At 32.7% G+C, this 24,616-nt stretch overlaps 1 protein-coding gene across 1 annotated transcript in view; it reads left to right on the top strand.

Moving 5' to 3' along the window:
- Nucleotides 1–1,342: 1,342 nt before the first annotated feature.
- LOC149783706 (pre-mRNA-processing factor 6-like) overlaps nucleotides 1,343–24,616 on the top strand; it is a 58,849-nt gene continuing 35,575 nt past the window's right edge. Inside the window, exons 1-6 of the mRNA XM_089931945.1 lie at nucleotides 1,343–1,446; nucleotides 9,849–9,908; nucleotides 11,889–11,979; nucleotides 14,346–14,543; nucleotides 20,337–20,431; nucleotides 23,227–23,308. Of these exons, the coding sequence (XP_089788071.1) occupies nucleotides 1,367–1,446; nucleotides 9,849–9,908; nucleotides 11,889–11,979; nucleotides 14,346–14,543; nucleotides 20,337–20,431; nucleotides 23,227–23,308 (606 nt within the window). The 5' untranslated portion in view covers nucleotides 1,343–1,366. The remainder of the gene's footprint in view (nucleotides 1,447–9,848; nucleotides 9,909–11,888; nucleotides 11,980–14,345; nucleotides 14,544–20,336; nucleotides 20,432–23,226; nucleotides 23,309–24,616) is intronic.

Raw genomic sequence — 24,616 nt, 5'->3', positions numbered from 1 at the left:
TTTCTGTAAATGCACATTTTAAAACAAAAAAAAAACAAAAAAAACCCCAAAAGTATCGAGATCTTGAAAACAGAGAATTCCAGAGCAGGTAGACTACACCAATAAACAGCAAATGACCGCACACCAAGAAACTGCAGCTGTCATTTAAAATGATATAGCGAATCACAGTTCGAGTATGGGTATATCGTTTGTGACCCATCTACCAAAACAACATTGCCAAACTTGAAGCAGTACAACGAAGAGCAGCACGGTTTACTGTTGGTGATTACCGACGAACCAGCAGTGTCTCCACCATGCTCAATCATTTGGGATGGGAAGAGCTTCAAGCTCGTCGCCAAGAATCAAAAGCTGTTATGATGTACCGGATTGTAAGCTAGTTGACATCCCAACATCACCAACAGACATGATCTTACAGACAGGATCGTACACTAGAGGACATTTAGCGATTACGCAGATTTCTCTTCCCCTTCACTAGAGTCAATGGATGCAAAGACTCATTCTTCCTATCAGGAGTCCGCCTATGGAACTCCTTACCAGCCACCCTTGTCAACGCCAATTCCATCGATGCATCCATAGCATGGGTTGGCATTGGGATCGCTTAGCTCCAAACATGATGCTTGAACATGTTTTACGCAGCACTTGGGCCTCCCAACACATGTACATAGGTCACACCATGTGCAAGTATGTTCCAGAGGAACCCAGCACATTATTGGAAGAAGAAAAATCATTTTACCTTTTCTTATGCAATATGATCTTTAAGCATACTACGTTATTAACGTGTCTCAGTGTTAATGTTACACTTTTACCAAAGACTACGGCAATAACTGCAAATGAAGGTCGACCAAAACGTGCACTTTTCAATTCGAAATTTCGATTAAGAAATAAATTTTAAAAAAAAACTTAAAAAAAAATACTATATTTTTTTAAAATGAAATCCTGCATGTCCCCTGCGTCACTGCTAAAGTACAGTAAACTGTCAATGGAAAATTACATTTTCCTGAAGACACCGATTTACCAGTTTGTTGAGAGACAACGTTGTACGCCAATCAAAAGTTAATATTATAGAACAGATGGTCTTTCATCACCGATTATTACAATTGGCCCGTGCCAAAAAAAAGTGGTTACTAATGACAAGTGATCTGCTAAAACAAAAGTGGTATTTGCAGCGTACGAACATCTTCTCGTTTATTTTGTAATGAACATTTAATCTGTTCGGGAAATGAATGGTAAATGGTCCAGTTGATGTGCTTTAATGGATATTTTAGTTAGGCCGAACGAAATGTCGAATCATATAAGCGTATGCTCTACATTTTTGTAACATTTTTTAATTGATTGGCAAGCATCTCTTAGATTGAGAGTTTCCAAGATGTCGCATGCGAGTCGTAAGAATAAAAATTTTCTTGGTCAGCCTGCTCCTCTGGGATATGTTCCTGGTCTTGGCAGAGGGTAAAACCATTATCTTATTTATAAGTTAGTAAACAAAACCAAGGAACTAAAAGTTACGGCGTATATTGCCATGCTTTAGTACAGCAAAGTCTCATGATTACAAGTCTTATAGTTAGTTAGCTTAAGCATCGCAGTATATCTTTGCGTCTAAGGAATTTTCACACTTGGGTCTCGAAATTTATTTAAAAGTACTGAATTCGTTTCGTGCACGAATGATTTCAACACCATTCCTATAGAGAGGAGACGCTAGATACACCATAAACGGATACAAAACTAGCCGGGAACGCCGTATTACCGCGGTATCCCTTAAGAACAAATCGCGGAATAATTCGTAAACAATGCAAGTTTGATTGAAAGTTCATTTACACTTTCAGTCATGGTTATACGTGTACCAAAACTGAACACTTTAAACTATTCGTGGCTGCAGACATTTGTTCTGTAAGAAGTTTATTTTTGAGTAAGACGTTTCGCTTTCCTTTACAACGTCATCTGTTTCGAAGCGGTTGATCACAGCGCCACTTGCGGTCATCGTTGACATGAGAAAAGAAATCACAGCAGATGACAACAATGGATAATCTAAATATGAATCAATACTTTCTTCTCCTTAACATCTATGTATGTTTTTGTTAAAGCTTCTATATCCTAATTAGTCCTACATGTAAGACATAGCACATTTTGATTTTGTTAAGGTGCTATGTCTTACGATCAAAATAACGGCCTTGTATAGTGTGTTACAATGTCGTTGACATCGGAATGAGTTATCAAAGTTTCAGGAACATCTCACACATTTGGCAGCCTATATCGACATTTTCATACTAATTCATGTGTAATTAATATACTTACTGTGCTGTCTTTATCCTGGTGGAATGAAAATATGACACTAGCAAATGGATGCATTTTCACGTTCCATTGACATACATTTGAATTTGTTGCAATGCGACGGTAGTCGAAGTATGCCGAAGTAAGTTCAAGTAGGTTGATGTTTGGAATATGTTTCTTGAACGAAACGAACCGTTGCATACAGTTCCAATAGGCATAATATATTTTTATTCGTTTCGTTAAAAATTAATGTTTCCACTTTATCCGATTTTGGCATTCTCGGCTTTCATCGCTTTCCAGCCAACTGAAAAGTAGGCCAAAGAAACTTGAAAACGGGTCCATTTCTTTTGTGAGAATTTGAATTTATTAGAGAAAAGGCATCATAGTAAGTAAAGTCTGACTAAAACATTATAACTTTACTTTGTAGAAAAGCGTCATTATTTTAGTTGTCAGTTGTGTGAAATATTCCTGAAAATTTTCCTTTCGTAACGATGTTAATCGACATCAAAACACACTACACAGCGCCTTTAGTTAGGCTGTAAGACCCTGACGCCAACAACATAAATATCAGCGTCGGGTCTTACAGGTAGGACTATATGCAGATGATACTACACTGAGATTGGTAAAACCAAAACAGTACGTGAAAATAACTTATAAGATGCTCTCAACAGACTTCAAGTATGGTGCAAGGAAAACAGTATGATCATAAATACAGAAAAAATGAAAGCCCTACTAGTTACAACACAACAAAAACGAGCAAGGCTAGATAGCGACAAACTCCAGGTTCTATTTGACAACGTGAGCCTCAATATGACCTCTCAAGATAGAATTCTTGGTGTATTCATGGATAACAATCTTACTTGGTCTATTCACATTAAACATATTTCAAAAAAGGTTAATTCTTATCTTTGGCTACCGAGGAAAATCAAAACATACACTCCTCTTCAGTATAGGGACAACTTTTATAAAAGTTATATTCAGCCATATCTGGACTACTTAATGTAATTTGGGGTAATAATTTAAACAAGACAACACTTTTAAGACTCCAAAAGAGGGCTTGCCATTTAATTCTAGATCAAAGTATAGACAATTTTCAGGATGCAATGAATAATATAAAAGTTTTAACAATACATGAAAGAATATTTCTTAGAAAGGCCAAATTGATGTATAAAGTATCCAGAAAAGACATTCCTGTCTATCTAAGCAATATCTTTTACCAAAGAGATACTGATGGCACTCCAAATTTAATATTCATAAGAAGAAAAAATTACATTCTCAGTGTATCTCCTAGGGGTGCAAGACTGAGGGTCAAAAATTTCCTTGGCATCAAAACTGGTGGGGTCAGACTGAGTAAAAATCAAACTTTGGTATCAAAACTGGGGGTCAAATTAAAAAATTTGGGGTCTCTGAAGCACAAATGAGGGCAAAGGGAAACACTGCTTTCTACCAAGGCCAAAGAAGGAATTGTTTTACATTTTTTATCAATATATTGGTCCACTGGTATGGAACAACATTCCCAGTGACATAAGGCAGGCTCCTAGCATTTCATCTTTTTACAATCAATGTCTTAAATGGACTAAATCTTTAGAAAATTGAACAGTTCTAGGACAAAAAATACTGCCTGCTTTTCTGTAATTTTACATCATTTTCATAGCTGATTTTTTCATTGCAGGATTATATTTTATGTTTTATATATGTTTATGTTTTCACTGATGCATGTGCATGTGTTCCAGGCTTGATACTTTGAGCTTTAAAATTACTTAATTATTTAGTGTCAAGCCAGACTCTTCACATCATGTTGTATATACTGTATATATTGTACATAACAGATAGAAGGCCTCAAGGTAGATTAGTTCTGTAACTAATTGAGTTACCTTCTCTAAATAAAGTCTTTATTATTATTATTATTACTATAACAACGATACAGTTTTCTACCATTCAGAAAATCATATACAGCATGTAATGCATTTATGACAGGGTTAGAAAAGTTGAACATTGTTTTGTTTCTAAAATTATATAAATGTTAATGTACGAAAATATAAATATTTACATGTATCCTTTTTTAAAAAAAAGGTATTGATTTTTTTTAATATATTAGATACGTTTTTCCTTTATTCAGTTCTGGAAAGAAGGAAAACAGAATGTCATTAAATTCAACATAAAATTGATAATTATTTAATTAATAGGCTTCTATAGGAAAAAGAAAATGCAAAGTGGTCAGAGATAAGAAGTCATCTGATTTTATTCATTTAACAGTCGACAACAAACAAATTACTTCAAGGGTTTCAGTTCATTGACATTATCAAAAAATAAAGGTATTTTGAATGGGTATAAAAATGTATTAAGCAGTTTAACAAGTTTTGGTCATTGTTATGCATAAAGTGTATACTTATGCGATTTAGACTAGCTCAAAATATTTTCTTTACTTGCAGCAAAGCTTGACATAACTGTCAATAAAACTTCTGAAAATTGCATCATCAGTTATAATTTATATTATGTGATATCAATGAAATAAAGTGGCCGCTCTGAAACACGTGATGTTCTGAAACTGATGTCATGACAATACTTAATGTTCTTATTGGTACATATTAAAACTGTTTTGCTGTTGCTGCTTACTTGTAATTTTTAAAGTTTCAGTGACTTTCCCTCATTGTATTCCGATAAAAAAAAATCTTTGTAAATCTAAGCAAGTTAATATAAATAAAACAGCATATGGTGGGTGACCCAGATTAATATACCATGGGGAACACCTATATATTATCACTATATTTGCCTAACTTATGTATGGTAACACACAGGTATTATAATAAACATAAATTGCAAGTTACTATGAGAAGGAATGTCGATGCTTATATTGGCAGAATATTTCCACAATAAACGAAAGGATCCAATGAACAAATCAAACACACAAATGTAATTAGAGCCGAAATCCATGAATAAGAATATTGCAAATTAAAAACAATAATTTAACTTTATATGAATTATAAATGCAATATGGGCAAAGAAATATATATATATATATATATATATATATATATATATATATATATATATATATATATATATATATAATGTTATTATTATTATTATTATTGAAATAATAATGATTTTTCAGTAAAGTTTAGCTGTTATTATATTATTTATGTACCAGAAGTATGATCATAATCAACAGTTTGTCAATTGTGGTCCATATTGGCTGCCATGAAATGAAATTCCAAGCTTAACCTTGTAAGGACATGTATGTCACCATCAGTATATTGCCTATAATCATCATAAATCGGACAATAAAATGAATTTATTTTGTTATCAAATCCAGTGCAGGTATAGCAAGTTTGACTGGAGTTTTGTATATGACGATTAATGTAATTGCATGCACTTTACAAAAGAGTAATGTTCATTCTTTTTCATTGTAAACTTATTAAAAAAATGTTCACATTTTAGAGGAAATTTTGCTATAAGATATTTGTGTCCTTACTGGCTACGGCTTTACATCTGTAAACAACTGCATGATTTCACATATCCAGAAATAATCGGAATATCCTGTTTGCCACAATAATATAGAGCCTGTGATAATACAGCATTGGAGTATACAAGTATAATTAGTGCCATGTTGGATCAGGTGCTTGACGCAACTTAGATGTTAAAAAAAGCCAACAATAACCTGAAGGAAAAGAATCAAACCAAGTGACAAAATTTCCTCAGATTACCCCTTGACATGTTCTGACAAAGGACCCCATTTATCATACTATAAAAGAGACAAGTAACAATGGTAGCTGTGGAATGGCAAAGTCGGTTGCAATCAGTTGCAGTTAGAATATATTCCTTTAATGAAACAAAGAAAAATGTACTGTTGGTATTGAAAGTGATTAGATAGCTTCATTTGACAAATATTGTGAATCTTTTGCATCATATCTCAAATGAGTAGTGTGGCTTTGTATGTTGATAAAAATGTTCAGATCATTTGTGCACAAAATGAACTGGGTAATTTTGTAACGATTTCGAGACAATCTCATATTCACAATGCAGAGTTGAATGAACCATACTACACTATAGTACTAGTTATGTGAATTGGCTAGAATTTCATAACTGATGATCAGTTCCATGCAAGTAACTGATAAATTGATTATAATAATCAGTTACTAATTGCAAATTTTAATGTTTGTTTCCTTATACATTTCTATGCTTGCTCAAGACTTCAAATGTAAATACATGTACTGGATTAACCTCTTTTAATGATACATATACTTTAACCTAATAAAAATATTACTTTTTAAATGCATTTTTGTAAAAGTAGAACCAGGATAAGGGTCAAAGGTTCTTTTCTAGAATCTTCTAAGTTGTCAACAGGACAAGATCTATTACTAAAATTATAATAAAGAACATGAGAAACATCAGGTACAACAGATTTTTAACATGGGAAATCCAGTGTCTTAGACCAGTAATCAAATAAACATATTTACCTACATTGATAATGCTCCTAATATTTAACCCACACTCAAAGAGAAATATTAACTAAATATTATTTGTTTACAAATAAAAGTTACTGGTCATCTACACAATAAACATGATTTTGGACAAGGTTAAGTCCAAAATACAATTATACATAGTACAATATCATGGAGAAAAACTAACAAATAGAAATAAAATATACATAACAATACTGATCATTCTAAATATACATAACAATACTGATTATTCTTATAAGACCACATTTGTCACTGCTTAAACAAGTGCTTTTCTTGCTGACAATATGTCCAACTGGATTAAATACCCTCTCACTGGATAAACATGATGCCAGAACACTTGGGTACTTCTGAGCTATTAATCCAAGATGGGGGGTAGATCTGGCAGTTTTATTTGTACCACTGTAGCATTATGAGGTTGATATAAGACAGAGTATCACATACATATCTGGAAACCTGGTGGTTGACATCTGCTATCGGCTGTTGATTTGCACCAAGGCACACAACATCTTGTAACCAATCATCGATGTCACCATTGAATTTTGCTTTCTTTTATGGTGGACTAGGAGTAGCCACAATTTTATCATTTTCATCCTTGATATTTAGCAGTGATGGTAGAGGTGGCAATGTTTCTGAAGGTTGTTAATGAGAAGATGGCTTCACTTTCACTTTCACTTTGACATCAGCCGTATCAAGAGCGGACTTCAAAAGCAGTGTGTCCTGCTTGCTCATTATTAGGCAGAAACTCGAGATCCTTCATAGATGGATTCAATAAACAGCCCAGAAGAGCTTTATCTTTGTCCTGTGCTTTAGTGTTAAGTTCTTGTCTCATTACATGTTTAAGTTTAGCAATTGGAGGTGGATCGTTAACATTGGTTTGCTACTCATTTAGCAAGTTTGAGAGGTATTGGGATAACCTTATGAATGGTTGGTTATTTATCTCCACAAACACTGTTTGCTGCCATCAGGAAACAGTGAGAAATTCCACAAGTTTTTGAACTCATGCTTGTTTGTCAAATGTACACACGGTACATAATTTGTCAAGGTTACTTAATTTTGGGTCACTGATAAAACTCATTATAGCAGGTGTCTGCTGTAGCAGTCATTAAAGCTTGTAATGAGTTCCATTTGGTCCAGTCAGAACATCCATCTTGCACCAATGTCTAGTAGTAGATTCTGCTTGCTCATCAGTAAATCATTTATGCTTGTGCTTTGATAGAAAAAGATCACGTTTGCACCCCTTTGCTATAATTCATGATAGTTCTGTTATAGCTTAAGCTTTTTTCAAAACCATGTTCATCCTCTGACCATAACAACTAGATTGAATCCTCTCATGTAAATCAAAGGCTTTTATCTCATTGTCTGCATTATCAGTATTGGTGACTGCCTTCAACTTTTCGAGTTTCTAACACAGCACTTTTCAATTCGCAATCTTTGAAAATAAAATGTGCCATTGCTGTACTGTAACTTTATGTATTTAATGCATCGTGAGTAACAGCTATATCAAGAGCTTCATATACCATAGTTCCTTTTTTTTTTCTTTCTTCTCAGCCTGGTCTTTTTTTTCAGCTAATTTGGACAACATAGATTAAGGACCAGGAATGTCATACCTGAAAATGGAAACTTTGAAGTAATTAGTTACGTTAGTCAGACAGAAGAAAACATACATGTACATGTATCTGGAAAATTCCATGTGCCTAAATATAGTGAAAACACTGAATAGATGTAATATTTAATTACACAGGACTGCATTATATTTTATGAAACATTGCTTAATTTATGTACAAAAATTTATAATTACCATACAGTGTCAACATTTAGAAGCACATATATTACATTTATGTGTTTTGAAGAAAAAAAGAGTTTTTATATTGAAATAAAACCAAAAGACAGATAAATTATGCCCAAGGAAAGGAAATGAATTGAATCAAATCAAGAACTGAGAAAAGAAAAGGAGGATAGACTAATATTAACAAATTTGCATACATTTACATTTGATTTGTAACAATTTAAAATATGCTTATCTTTTTTTCCTTTAAAGTCTCATATGTCAGGGAACATCTGTAAAAGGCTTCACATACATTACTTTCCATCGTGTATGTCTAATGACAGGTTAAATGTTTCACTATATATATATATATATATATATATATATATATATATATATATATATATATATATATATATATATATAAAGTCCTTATAGCGAAGTTACAGATAATTTATGAATGTTTATTGGCTCAATATATTGCATGACAGAACTAGAACTTTATTAAAATTTTGTTACAGTACAGGTCTGAACTGTTTTCAAATCTTATATAATTAAATATATATACACACACACACACACACACACATATATATATATATATGCAGAATACTTCTTTTCCCATGGCCACACAGTCAGTGAAGTAACACTTATTGCAATTGCTCACACCCCCAACTGGAGTTCTGAAACCAGAATAGAAAATGAATCTTACTGGATTTGCAGCCATAGAACTTGAAGCCAACCATTTTATACCAAGAAGACTAGAAAAAGAAGCCATGCACAAATAAACTCATCATCTTTTTGCAGCTGGCACATTTTCATTTAAGTAATTATTTCAGTTTGCTTATTAGCCCCTCAGTACAATTACTACTAAAACAATGAAATATCTGGGATATAATTTGAGGTTACACAGATTTACATAAAAATCAGATGGCTATATGGTTCATTGATTTCTAGGTCAGTATAAAATACATTTCAGCATCAGCATCAAGTTGAAGACAACTAGATGAAACATCAAAACTTTCAAGCTTTCATTGCTGTACAAATAATCAGTTTAATTTTGTAACTTCAACACATTTTTTTAATGTTTTATGTTTGTCTTATCTGTGTTTTGTATTTTCATTTGGAAAAGACTAATTTAGAGTCAAAAGTGGACGGGCTAGTTAGAATCTAGTTTTGCACTGTTGATTGTTAGTTTATTGCATTGATCTTAATCAATGCCTGACACTTGCATCCTTTTCTGGATCTAGTGCACTTGAACTGTTATTCGCCATATGAATTGTATTCTTTATATATGCATGCATAAAGACTCAGATAAATATAAATATTGCTTTCATTATTTTTCTTTTCAGAGCTACTGGATTTACTACTAGATCAGATATTGGTCCTGCCAGAGATGCAGATGATATTTCGTAAGTCTAAACAGTAAATCAGTCATTGATTGTTATTTAACCTGTTTCAATCTTTTCCTGCAGTGATTAAATGAAGAAAAAAAAGATTTTTTAATAAAAATGTTTTTATAAAAAAATAATTGTCTTGCCCATTTTTCGTGTGATATCAACTTTGTTCACAGATATATGATATATTTATGAATTATATTTATTTATCCATCTAGCATAAATAAATCTGAACAAATGATATCATTCAGAATTTTAAAAATAACTTGAAAAATATTAAAATCTTTATTATTACCTGGACTGCCAGTTGGAGCGAATTTATGTGAAAGTCATACGCAAATACCTTTCTTCATAGAAGTGAAGTTGAACTTAAGAAATTCCTAGTACAGTAAAACCTGCACTGATCTAGTGGTTAAATCGTCTTCCTCGGATGTGGGAGGTTGTGGATTTGTTCCCCGGTCGAGTCACACCAAAGACTTAAAAAATGGTACTAACAGCTGCCTTGCTTGATGCTCAGCATTAGGAGGTTAGTGTTAGGACTGGTCAGCCTGCTGTCAGGATAATATGACTGGGTGGGACATCATGCTACATGTCTGTGGCATGATGCCCCAGTGCTAGAAATCACTATAAACTGTCACACTGCAGACATCGTAGTGATATGACTGAAAAATTGTTAAAGCTATGTTAAAAATCCAAATCACACACACACACACACACGCATACACACACACAGAGTAAAACCTGTCTCAATTCCAATAAACCAACATTTAATTGTTCTTCAGTTGAAACAAAATATTTAAGTTCCTGCAATTAATTTTTTCTGCACTCCCTACTATAACATGGTCTAAGGAAGTCATAGAGCCGGGGTCTCAGACACATGGCCTGTTGGCCGTATGCAGCCAGCCAAGCCATATCCTGTGGCCCACAGAATGATTGGCATCACAAGGTGTCATGAGAGATAACAAAGGTGGTGCAGCGCTTGGGCCATTGAAAATGTCCTCATGCATCCCTCATGGTGGTTTAAGTTTGAGACCCCTGCGATAGAGTGTACCATAGATTGAGTCTGCCTTAAAACGAAGTTAAAAATAATACATATATAATGTTACCAATGTTGCACCTTGGGTGCAGGGTTGTGGTTTTTATGCAGGTCTTTAAATGGTTGTCAATCCATATCTATGTTGGTGCTAACAATGGCCAAAGTTGCAGAAAGTGTTAGAAACTGGAATATGGCAATGGACATCCACTTAATTAATCTGGCAATGAAAACGCTCAAGGTTTAAGGTAGTCTGCCAAGTTGCAGTGTAAAGTGTTTGATGGCCGCTATTGTAAAATATTTTCAGGGTTTTTCGCGAGGAAGATTTAATTTATTTTGAGGTTGAAATAATGACAAGGAGACTTTAGACTATGCAGATACACAATTCATTATTTAATGAGTTATAAATTTGAAAAATAAAAGTGATTGACATGTTAATATTTTCTTGTGCACATGTTTAAAGATTTATTGCAGTAATGTAATTATGCAAGGAAAATGATAGTATGGTGCAGATGACAAAATTTAAGATGGAAAAACTATCAGAGCAATTTAGATTTTCTCTTTTCTTTAGTTGTTGCTCGAAAATATTGTGTTTCCTCGCATTTGCAGGGTCAGGGGACACAGTGTTTCCTGCTCTAGGGATCCTGTGTTCAATACTTTTTCACCACCACTTAATAAAAAGAGATCCATGTCAATAATAGTTGTCTTTTAATAAAAACCGTGTTATAAAGATCATTATAGTGAGTGAGGGTTGTATTTGCAAGGACCTTTTTTACCTCAAATATTTGTCACTTCAGCATTTTTGCTGATAACAGTAGTGTAGGATTTATGAGGCTTTTCAGTATTAATTATTTTAACTTCTTTGCATTTGCATATATTTGCATTTTTTTGGTAAAGCCATGCGTGTTTGATTGGGACACTCACAATTGTGGAACAGTTCACATAAAAATATGACATTTCAGTGATGACCGACATGCTCCACCATTGAAAAAGAAGAAGGATGACAAAGATGATGATGATGAGGATGATTTGAATGAATCAAATTATGATGAGGTAAAATTGTGTTTTATTTTATTTTCTTGATTATCCTTTACAGTGCATCACATTTTCTGAGTATAATTTCTTACAAAAGAACAGTCCTAACATGTTACAATAAAGTATTTTTTTTAAAAAAATGTCAGCTCTGCATTTTATTCATACCATGTATACTTTATTATAACTTGACTTTAAGTCACCCGCCCCCTTTTTTGGGTGCTGCCAAAATCTAATTTCTCTTTCATCTTCCTCTAAGTTAGGGTGTATTTTTGCAAGTCAGATCCATCTGAGGGGGATGACATATTATCAGTGAGTTAATAAACAAGCCAAACTGATTAATAGATGGATGGATGGTGGTAGATGGAGACCAAAGCCAGTGTAAAATACAGTTATATTATGGAGTAGTAAATGTCAAAAATAAATTGACACCTTACATTTTGTCAACATTCATGTAAAATAATCCACAGAAATCCATAATGTTTGACATTATGAATCCAATCTATGAATTCTAGTATATGTACCATGCTGGTATTAAAATAGTAGCCCAGAATGATCAAATTCACAATATCCCTTAATATGTTAATTTGAAATGTCTTAAAATTAACAATTAAATTTAAGTCTACATTTTTTTTATGATTCACAGTATTATATATTGCCTACCCCCAAAAATTGCTTGTTTCCGGTTGGCCAACAATCCCTTATAAAAAAAAACAACTAAACTTTTTTTAAAAAATTCTCCAAACTGATTTGTACATTTAACTGATCTGCTTTTGCCCAGTACTTGGTGCACTTAGTACATTATATATACTAATCAGTATCATGTAGGTAGGTAGGTAGGTATATTTGTATGTATGTATGTTTAAAAACCTACCTACCCTAATTTTAAAACCAGTGCAATAGAAAACACACACATTTATTTTCCCTAAATGTCACTATCTAATGTCATCATGTACAAATTTGAAAACTTTATTGTCTTTGGGTGATTAGATAAAGTTCTGAAAGCCTCTATCATCATTCAGTCATCATAAATATCTTCTGTCTCTTGATTCTTTGTCTTTACTGTCCTAATTCACAGGAATAAAAATAGTTTAATGTGACATTCTTTTCATGCATAACATGCATAACAACATAGGTCATTGTTACATTGTTTTCATGTTACATAGATGTAATAGCTCTCCCCCATTATAATGCACTTTGCTTATAATGCAATTCTGGATATAACATGGCAGCGCTATTGACCCCAAATCAAAATTATGAAAATTATAATTTAAACAGAATTGAAAGTTTTTTGACGTACATCAGCTGTAAACCTTTACATCATAAAGTACTATACTTGATAGTATGGGTTTAGAAGTGGTAAATATGTGATTGTGATCTTCTAATTAAAAGGAATGAAACATTTAACATCAGGCTTTATTGGCATCAAGAGCAACCTAAATTTAATCATTTTTTCCTCAAGCAATTATAACATTGTAATCACTTTAAACGTTATGCAGCTGTATATAACAATTATAACTGGCAAGCATATTTATTAAAAATGAGTTGTTTACATTATTGTTATTTATGTTACTCATGATATGGTCTATCTTCTACAAAAATATGGGTTGAAAAAAGCAGTCTAAAGCTTGGAATTATATTTTTATTTACTTGAGATATTATCTGACATAATAAAATGTATAAATACCATGTGGTAAAAAGAACATAATTTACATAAACTAACAGTATTGCTATACATTTTACTAGCATTTTGTTTACGCCACCCTCCTGCCCCACACAAGTACAGTCAATATTTTTTATCATTTTCACTTTACTGCTATTCAGTAGATAATGTGGTTGACACTTAAGAATTATAATGGGGAAGAGCTGTACTGTACCAACGTTTATGAGCCATTATTTCTTTGAATTTATTGCATCAATTGAAACTCATGGCTGCAGTCATTGTGAGGAGCAATACTCACAACTATTAACTGTAGGTCACATTGATCTGCTTTTCATGTCACAAAGACTACATTGGTTTATTCTTATCATGCACCAGGTGCCTCCATTGGTATATTTCCACACAGGCCAAATAGACCTAAGTCTAGAGTGTAAGGGCAGAAAAATTCTGGCAGCATTTAATAAAAGAAAAGGATTAGTGATCACTACATAATATAATCCCTGTTTGTCAAAAATAAAATTTGTGATTCATTACCCTTCTTTTCCTGCCACCTCTCCCCTCTTTGCTATTGCATTGGGGCAGTACTTTCAAAATAGGCCTGTGGGGCTGTAAAAACCTAAATATATTTCTACCTACCTTGAAAGTAGATCGTGCAGGATTTTTTGTGTGGAATACTTTTCCATTTAATTTTAATACTGGATACATTTGTTTTATTCTTTCTCTGTAGTTTTCTGGATATGGGGGTAGTTTATGCTCCAAGGATCCCTATGACAAAGATGATGAGGAAGCTGACCAAGTCTATGATGCCATTGACAAAAGGATGGATGAAAAGAGGAAAGAAAGAAGAGAGAAAAAGCTGCAGGAAGAAATTGAGAGGTATCGTCAGGAAAGACCAAAGATTCAGCAGCAGTTTTCAGACCTGAAGGTAAGAAATTCCTTTGCACAGTATTTACCGTTTTACAGTAAGACATCTTAAAGTTTATTCTGATTAAAATCTTACGTAACAGAGATCTGATGGACATCAATACAAGGTCATGCACTTCAATTTGCAAAATAAATATGGCTTTCATGTTGGTATAATTGAAAAACCTTATTTAGAGAATGTATAATTTCTGCCAATAATTATCCTTAGCACGTGATTTAATACTGATAGGTTACTACAAATATGTGGAGTGGGGAAATTCCATCGGCTGGCACTAAATGAATGCTTACTTGTGCAAAATTTAGTTGCTTTCTCTGAAATGGCACCCAATCATAAAATATTAGCAGTGTATCTACTACCTTTCGAATCAAGCCCTCCTTGGCTTGTTTTTTAGTAAATGGAAATGCTAAAGTCATCTGCTTGCCAAAGTGAACGGTACTTGTACAAGAATTGGTCATGATAGTTTTATGTACCAATGGCGTGTTCCATGTATCTTAGTTTTGCTTGTTCGTAAATCAAAGAATTAGAAACTATAATCTTGTTTGGAAATTGAGAGAATTGTCAAGCATTTCAGACTGAATCAAGCAGTTGTTTTGTAAATTGTTAAGTAGTTTTGCAGGGTGTGTATGCCATTGAATTGGATTTTCAAAATGAATGCTTAAAGTCAAAACATATAAATCAGGTGCCTCATTTGTACAAAGTATAAGTAAATTTTTATTCTTGCAGGTTTTCTAGCTGCAATATTCCTATCAATGTGCAGTTATTTCTCTCTTTACATTTCCGTCTGTTCCAAGCAGCAAGCCTGTCATTTACATCCTAATTCACCAATGAAGCAAAGTCACTGCTTCAGTGATTTTTCACATTTAAAAAAAAATTATACTTTAATTTTACATTCAGTGTTGAAAAACAAACAAATAAACAAAAACTCCATGCCTAGTTGTCTCAATCCACACATATATTATCATATATTATTAGTTTTTTAAGTTGCACAGCAAGCATGATTTACATGCACATTATTAAATGAAAATGGATGTTGCATGCTTAAATTAGCCTATTTTATTCGAGTTCACAAATATACCAACCAAAAGACTCAGATTCACACTCGAGGACAAAAATTGTGATGATTTTATCTTATACTTTATGCCAATGAAATCATGTATAAATATAACTTGTATTTGTAAGAAAAAAACAAACAAATAAAAATGTATATGATGGAATGAATCTATTTTTGGTATTTTCTAAATCGTCTAAGCACTGATGTGTATTTTAGTAGTGGGTGGTAGCATATTTCAGTCTCAAATATTACTTTAATACACTCAGCATGAGTTTATACCATCATTAATTTTACTTTTATTGAAAACCATAATTCCAGTTAATTCAAGATTTTCCATGAATCTCTGCACAAAGATGTTGACCATTTAGAGAGTACCTTCAAGCTGCATTTGTTGTTTTGAGATCAAAACATTTGCACATTTCAACCAGAGCACACCCTTCCTAATCCATCGTTATTGTTTTTCTCTGCAAACTATTGGGAATACAGTGGAATCCTGCCATGGCTAGCATTTCCAGGATATTCCCTTGCAAATATAGCTGATCTTATTGAGGTTTTGAAAACTTCGTATTGGATTATTTACTATCAAGTATAACAGTACCAATGACCCATTCATGTTTATGCACTCTGATTTCAAAAGTTATATTAGACTAATTGGAAAATTAATTTACATTCCAATGTTATACATTAAAACAAATATTTATGACACATGAAATAAGGATATGTTTTGTGAATGCTTAATGTTTTAGCATTGAAGCTAATTCATATATATGTAACTGATAAAGCAAGTGCTCATTTTATTATTATCCACAATGAAAGTGTTAAACAATTTTTTTTAATGATAACTTTGACTTCATTGGTTTTTTCTTTAATAAAAGATAACATAGTCTTCTGATGTTTTTATGATTTAGATTTTTCCTCTACAGGTGGGTAATATAGTGTTTAAAACAGATGTTATTTTTTCTGTCAGTGCAAATGAACTGAGCAGTATTGAAACACAATTCTCCCAAATAACTCCTCCAGCCTTTTCTTTGTGCATTCACAAACTGACATTTCAATAACCAGATAAGAGTTATTAGTTCATTGGTTTATCTAGTTTATTAGTATTTTATTCTGCATTCTATTTTGTTGAGGTTGAGCAAGGTTTTTGTGTTAATTTGTTTTCTTGTGTCTATATATATACCAAAATAATGGAGGAAAATCAGTCCATCCTATACACTGAGTTTTTAGTTTGAAGGCTTACAGAAAAGGGTTAGATTACTTACTACAGGTCCAGGTCATTATTGAAAGTGATCTCCAATATCAGATAGCTGTAAGTTATTCAGTGTGATCATTTATGTTATATGTGAAAATTTCAACATGATGTGACCAGTGGTTGCCAAAATATTCCAGTTTTAATGTACATGTTATGAATATCCCACTGGGTCTTGTATAACTTAAGCAATTTATGTGGCTGAAGTGCATGTGACATCACACCCCAAAGTGCAAATTACCAGTTTTCTATTGTTGTCACATGAGAAGTTTCTTTGGATCCTTTTCTCATTACATGTATTATTCAGTATGTGAATGAGATGAATCATCTGTGGATCTAAAAGTACATGTACTAACTAAACGATGAATCAAAATGCAGTGAATCAAACCATCCTGATCTTTTGTGTGAGAAGGAGTGGTTATATACAATTCTACTCACAGTTGCTGAAGACATATGAATCCATACTTATATTTTCATAATGCGTGCAATTCCTCTCCCTCCAGGAAAACTATGTTACCAAAGTTCTATATTGGATGAGGGAGTTTTATTTTCAGCTGCTGTTTTGAAGAAAATAAAGTGTGAATTAGTCTCTTTGTAAGGTGTGGTTTTCTTCATAATCATGTGTTGGTAAAACATTGTATCACAAGCATGTGTTGTTGAAACATGGTTCTTATCAGCAGCATATGGTGGTAAAACATGGTTCTTATCAGCAGCATGTGTTGTTAAAACTTGGTTCTTATCAGCAGCATGTGTTGGTAAAACATGGTTCGTATCAGCAGCATGTGTTGGTAAAACATGGTTCTTATCAGCAGCATGTATTGGTAAAACATTGTATCACAAGCATGTGTTGCTAAAACATGGTTCTTATCAGCAGCATGTATTGGTAAAAAATTGTATCACAAGCATGTGTTGCTAAAACATGGTTCTTATCAGCAGCATGTGTTGTTAAAACATGGTTCTTATCAGCAGCATGTGTTGGTAAAACATGGTTCTTATCAGCAGCATGTGTTGGTAAAACATGGTTCTTATCAGCAGCATGTGTTGGTAAAACATGGTTCTTATCAGCAGCATGTGTTGGTAAAACATTGTGTCACAAGCATGTGTTGTTAAAATATGGTTCTTATCAGTAGCATGTGGTGTTAAAACTTGGTTCTTATCAGCAGCATGTGTTGCTAAAACATGGTTCTTACCAGCAGCATGTGTTAATCAAACATTGTATCACAAGCATGTGTTCTTAAAACATGGTTCTTATCAGCAGCATGTGTTGGTAAAATGTTGTATCACAAACATATGTTGTTAAAACATGGTTCTTATCAAAAGCATGTGTTGGTAAAACATGGTTCTTTCCATGTGCATTTTGTGTTAAAGGCACAGTTCACATTACAAGCATGTGTTTGTTACACATGGCTCTTTCCATATGCATGTCTGGTAAAACATGGTTCTCATTGCCAGCATGTTTATCTGAAACAAATTCATTTAAGTCCCTTTGCTGGCAAAGATATGCTAAGCAATAATATATTAACATATTTACAGCATGGATAATAAAAATAATAAAAATACAGGTATCATGCAATTTCAGCTTATACAATTTTTATATATAATTCTTTTGTGAAGACTAAAACATAATGAAATTAATTGTCAAAAACAAAAAAAAATAGGATTTCATAAATGGCTATAATGAATGATATTAAAGTTAATCAAATTGTGTAATTTTTAGTGAAAATTAAAGGCAGTAAAACCAGTAATTTTGAGTTACCTGACCACTTTCGGGATTTGAACAATAAGTTGGGGTTTAGTGTAAACCAATGGTACAGTTCATAATCTGGAGAGATAAAGAGAGACAGTAGAGTGTGAGTGTTTGCTAAAAATTGACTGCTGGATAATGATTTACAAATAAAGTGATTGTTTGTTATTATGAATCAACCATCATTGAGAAAAGATGTAAAATTGAAAGCTATAATAACAGAGAGAAAGAGGGAACAAACTGTAAAAGAGAAAGATCAAAGTTATTTGTAAGCCAGAATGTGGATGGTTGTGCACAGCCTCTTGCCCCCTCCACCACCAACCCTGGAAAGAGAGATATTTGTTTTGGTATCATGACATATTTGCCCCCATTGTTAATTTATTTTGGCAATAAATTTAATTAGTTGTTATCGAAAGTTATTAAGCAAGTATTAAACTTTAACTGGTAATTGCTGGGCTACAGTTGGGTCTGTTAAATGCAATACTGCATATCAGATGGCTTCTTGTAATTAACCTTTTTGCAAGGTAGGTTTTTCATTGTTCTATCACAAAAAGTGACACAGTTCCATGTTGGCCAAAGTAGGCACTTTAAATTTTAACAGTATTGTTAGTAATAATGTTTGTTGTCTTCAGCAACGTGATCATTTGAGTATTTATTATTATACGTTTTTTGGTGTTTTGTTCGGACATCTACATTGCAAGGAAATAAAATAAAGATGTTAAGTGTACCAGGGGCAATAACTTTTCAAGACATAAGATTTTAAGGGAGATAACTCTTTCTATTACATAGGATTTAATTATTATTTCAAATCAAATCTGTTTTATATATAAGTATGCAAGTAAGTTGACATAACAAGTAATATATATTTTGGTAATTCTTTTATAATGTTTAGGTGGTTTTTATTTTATCAAGCTTGTCAAAATTTTATTTTTGGTCCTTAAATATTTGCTCATTGTAATACATGTAAGGTTCTGTTGACCAACTTCTTCATCTTCATAATGACCACTCTCACTTTTATTTGCAAAGTGATACCTATGTCTTGCTATATATCTTGCGGAACTAATGTCTCGCTTGCTTAATATAGCATATTTCTGTAGGCCTCTATAGAGGTTAATACCTAACAACTAAGAAAACATGAAAATTGTGCGTAGTGTCTACGTGTTATCCTGACAAATGCGTCTTTGGGAAAAAAAGACATTGACTGCATTGTTATTAAGGTACAGAAGAAACCGGTGTATTTTGGGAGATAGAAGTCAGTGTACACAAAATGCAAATTTATGTGTTGCAAGTGATGTTCATTAGGGTAATTTATCCCTGAAAACGGGATGTTTTCATGTGACTATAAATCATTGACATCATCTGTTTAGTTGGGCCGCATTACTGGAGTTCCCCAAAAATATGGTCCATTAGCAACATACCCCCCACCCATTTGTTTTGAATACTGTGACCTGACATGTACAAATAAATAGGTCAGTGGCCTTGACCTTTGCCAACTGTTAAATGCCTAAACTAAACAGTATAGGATAATTATTTTCTTTCGATATGTTTAAATAATCACAAAATAAAAACAAATAATCAAATTGTGTACAAAAGTTAGTCTTAAAAAGAAAGAAAGTTTTAGACGATCACATGTCATTTTTATGTTGCAACTGGTGTTATAAATGTGGACAGATACCTGCCCAAACTGGACTTTCATGCAGTAATGAAGAATACAAGTCACCTAATTCTCATTTTCAAATCAATTTGCAGAGAGAGCTGGCTAGTGTCACTATGGAAGAGTGGATCAACTTGCCAGAAGTTGGAGATGCCAGAAATAGAAAACAGAGAAATCCAAGAAAAGAAAAGTATGCTCTATTTTGGTAATAGAACTATCTTGTTTAATATGATGAAAAGTCCAAATGATTTTTAGAAAACTAAAACTAGATTCTAGAAAACTTTGATCTTTTAAAAATTCATCCACCATATTATGTGCAGTATGGAACACTGTTAAAGGTAAAGATACCTGCAATATTTTAAACTCTAAACACCAACAGTCTTGAGGAACAATTTAAGAATTTAAACATCAAATGGAATTGATCGATTCCTGGAGAAATTTCAATGAAGAATTAATGGTTTGTATCTAGAGGCAAAAAAAAATCTTTATGGAAACAAAGTATATTCATTTATTTTCTTGTAACTGAAGACATAAGTATGAATAATGCATGTATATTCCTTGGGTATAAGACAGATCATTAAACTTTGTGGCATTTTTTTATAGTGTCCAAGGGAAAAAGGACATTGGAAATTGTATGCTCAACTATTTAGGAACATTGAATGTATTGATGTGTATTAAGAATGATTTAACTGATACAAAGAGGACCCTGTTTCTCTTTCCTTGTTAAAATCGTAGTGATATGCCTGAAAAATTGTTAAAGCTACGTTAAAAATTCAAATCACACACACAGTTTTCCTTATTAAAATTAAATGATTAAACCTTTATTTAAAGTTTTGCAAATAAAAATGAGAGAACAAAAACTATACATAACTCTATTTGAAAAACAAAGAAGAAAAAATAAAAGGTAATGGAATTTGAAGTTAAATTCTTGAAATTCATAAAGGATTACCTGGGTAAATTTATAAAGGATGTTTTGACAACATGTGTAAATTTATAAAGATGTTTTGACAACATGTGTAAATTTATAAAGGATGTTTTGTCAACATGGGTAAATTCATAAAGGATTGTCTGACATCATGGCTAAATTCATAAAGGACTGCCTGATATTGTAAATTCATAAAGGATTGCTTGACATGGGTAAATTCATAAAGGATTGCATGACAACATGGGTAAATTAATAAAGGATTGCCTGACAACATGGGTACATTTATAAACGATTGCCTGATATGGGTACATTTATAAAGGATTGTGTGACAACTTAAATGGGTAATCTTCAGCAAATTTAGAAGAAAGAAAAACATTGAAAGGAATCTAGAAGAAGAAAAAAATACTTAGTAGGTGTTTTGTGATAATGAAGATCAGATGAGTTTGGAGAAAAAGTCTTTTTAATCTGGATAAAAGATATGATGAACCTGAAACAAAAAAAAGAGTTAATGTTAGGTGATGGAACAAATATAGAAGATCAGATATATATTTCAGAAACAGTTTTATATGGAATTGTATATAGATATTTCAGAAACAGTTTTATATGGAATTGTATGAAAGTAGAATAGTTCAGTACAATGCATATAATACTCAAGAAGCTCAAAATAGATTCCATACTTAGATTCAGACCTGTTCCAGGAGTAATCTTTATATAGCAGTCCCCATTCTACTTTTACCCTCTCAACCCCCAGCAAATTTCCTACATAAATATTGTTTGCTACAGTCACTTGCTTGAAGAGGTCAGCAGCCACGTGTTTCCAAACCAAATAATGGTTTTCCCCAGCTTTAAGTGGTCACTAAAGCATATTTACAGCAGCTGCTTAGTCTATGCAAACTAAAGTTTTACTTCATGTGGAAGGTACTGTTTAGATAAATTAATATGAAGCAAAATAATCTGCAAATATTTATTATCTTACTTGCATTATTAGGCAAGTTGAGCAACTGGCTAATCCAGATATTGTTATTGAAGCATGCCTAATTTATAAAAGTTGGCCTACTAAAAAGTCCTGTGTGTTACAGTCATATGTAACAGTCAGTCAGAAGTAAAATTAGTGTTTTTACGTGGTGCACAAAACAAAGTGAGATCAGTGATTATTATGAGCCATTGATGATTTAATATATAGGATAGATTAAAGCATGATACAATAATGATTTTGTTGAATAGTGCACATAAAGCACTCTTGATAATGTAATACAATTATTATTATTATTATTATTATTTGGTACTTGGTATTTGTTCTAAAAAGCAATATTGAATGGAGAACCTGTGTAAAGGGTCACCTATATACAAAGGCCAGGTTTGCCATGGTGGTTGCTGTTAACAGGTTTATATGTGCAATATTAAACTCTATCAAAAAGGAAGAGAATTATGTGATGGCCTACTTACAGTCCATTTCAAATGGATGGATGGATGGATGGAAAAAGTAAAGACTCAGATAGGTTCATTATCAAGTCCTATAAATCCTTCTGTACAGTGAACTATGGGTATACTGTACAGTGGAGGAAAAATTGAAAATGTTCAGTCTCAGGGTGTTGCTGCATATTTACCAAAGGAAGAAAAAAATAAAAATCCGTTTAACAATTGAGATATATATCTTCATAATGATGATTTTAAGATTGCTTTGGCAGCTATTGAAACAGAGATTAAAAATATTTTCCTTAAATATTCTGAGATATACTCAAAAAGTATTCATGAAGGGTGATTTATTGGAGAAAATACCTGGCTTTTATATATCATGCATCATCATGAGGATGAAAATAGATATGATTAATTATCGCGGAGTCCATGTTAATGTAGAATCTAATAACGCAGTTACTTTCCAGTGGCAGTGGTGGCATTATTTCTTAAATATCCAAGGTTTGATTACAGTTTCTCTAGATGCTATTTCATATAAAATCTTAACAAAGTGTGTTGTAATTTCTTTCTGACAGTGTTTTGGCTCTTCTTTTGATGATATTGTATATTGAAACTGATCTTAGTGTCTTATAATTTGTTTTCAGATTCACCCCTGTACCAGACAGTGTTTTGGCTAGAGCAGCAGCTTCAACGGGAACCTCAAATGTTCTCTCTGAAAGGGACCAGGTAATGTTGACCCCTTTTAGGATCTTTGGGATCTCTGTTTCCAGATACCTTTGTGAATATCTACATCCTTTATGATATGTACATTCTCTTTCCAGAAACTTTGATATAGCCATTCATCTCTGCTGTATTAAGGCCCACATTGAGATACAATAGCCCTATAGCAACCACATTTTCCATCTATCTGCCTGTCTCCATCCATTCATACTTCTTGTAGCTTTGTAACATTTATACATAATTGGATGCCACTTGGTAGGTGAATTACCTGTTACATGTATATATGGCTTATTGTAGTTTCTTCTTTTTGAAGGTTAGTTCTGATAGAGCATTTCCCTTTCTTCATAAATTTTAAATCTCCACTACAGTAGATCCTTGGAACCATTCCGCATGTTATAATGAAGTATATGTGTACTTTGTCTTATAGACCTAGATGTTTCTTTTATGGGTTTTGTCTTGTCAACTCCATTTTGGATTGAATTTTGGCCCTTGATACTTTCAATCATATCTTTGCATTGGATGTTGCTTGTAACCTGCTTGTAACCTGGACAGTTCAAGAACTGTTTGGTATCTTATGATGGAATTTGGTATGAATATTGTTACATAGACTTAATGCTACTTTTATGGGTTTTGTCTCATCTAATCCATGTTAAAGATAACACCCTTGTCAAGCAAACAAAATTCTTGCCTATTCATATAAACTTGGAATGTTGTATGCAGTCAGAATAATTCAGGATCCATCCATTCAACATATTTTGATGGAATTTGGTTAGAACATTGTCTCTTTAACCTGGATTTGCTTTTTATGCATTTTGTCATATTTATGTGACATTGGGAAGCATTGTGGGTCTTGTTCATTATCTTTATATCATTTCCATATGATATGGTTTTTAATTAGCATAGCTTAAAAAAAGAATGTTAAGCATGTTCTAATGCAGTTTGGTGTGGACAGAGTTATGTACCTTGTTGATTAACTTCATATCTTTACATTGGATGTTGTTTGCGTGGATCAGTCCTTGAAGGAGTCGTATTTCAAACATTACATGTTATCATTAGTGGAGTTATGTCCCTTGAATATCCATCTTCTCCTGTCTTTATTTCCCAACACAAATTCCTCTATTTAAAGTCCTGCAGAGCAAATTATTGTGAATGCACTCATGACTTATACCAAAAGACTAGTTCATATCATTCTTGTGTCTTGCTTGAGATGAGATTTACTAAAGTTAATGGATTGTGGACATATTTATTTCAGTTATCCATGGCCACTCAGGTGTAAGCATTTGCTTAAATTTTTATGCTGACACCTTATCTGTA

This window comes from Sinohyriopsis cumingii, chromosome 14 (genome assembly GCF_028554795.1).
Source record: "Sinohyriopsis cumingii isolate HCF-2022 chromosome 14, ASM2855479v2, whole genome shotgun sequence".
Taxonomy (NCBI): domain Eukaryota; kingdom Metazoa; phylum Mollusca; class Bivalvia; order Unionida; family Unionidae; genus Sinohyriopsis; species Sinohyriopsis cumingii.
Note: the sequence above shows the minus strand (reverse complement) of the source record. Positions and strands in the feature narration are given on the sequence as shown.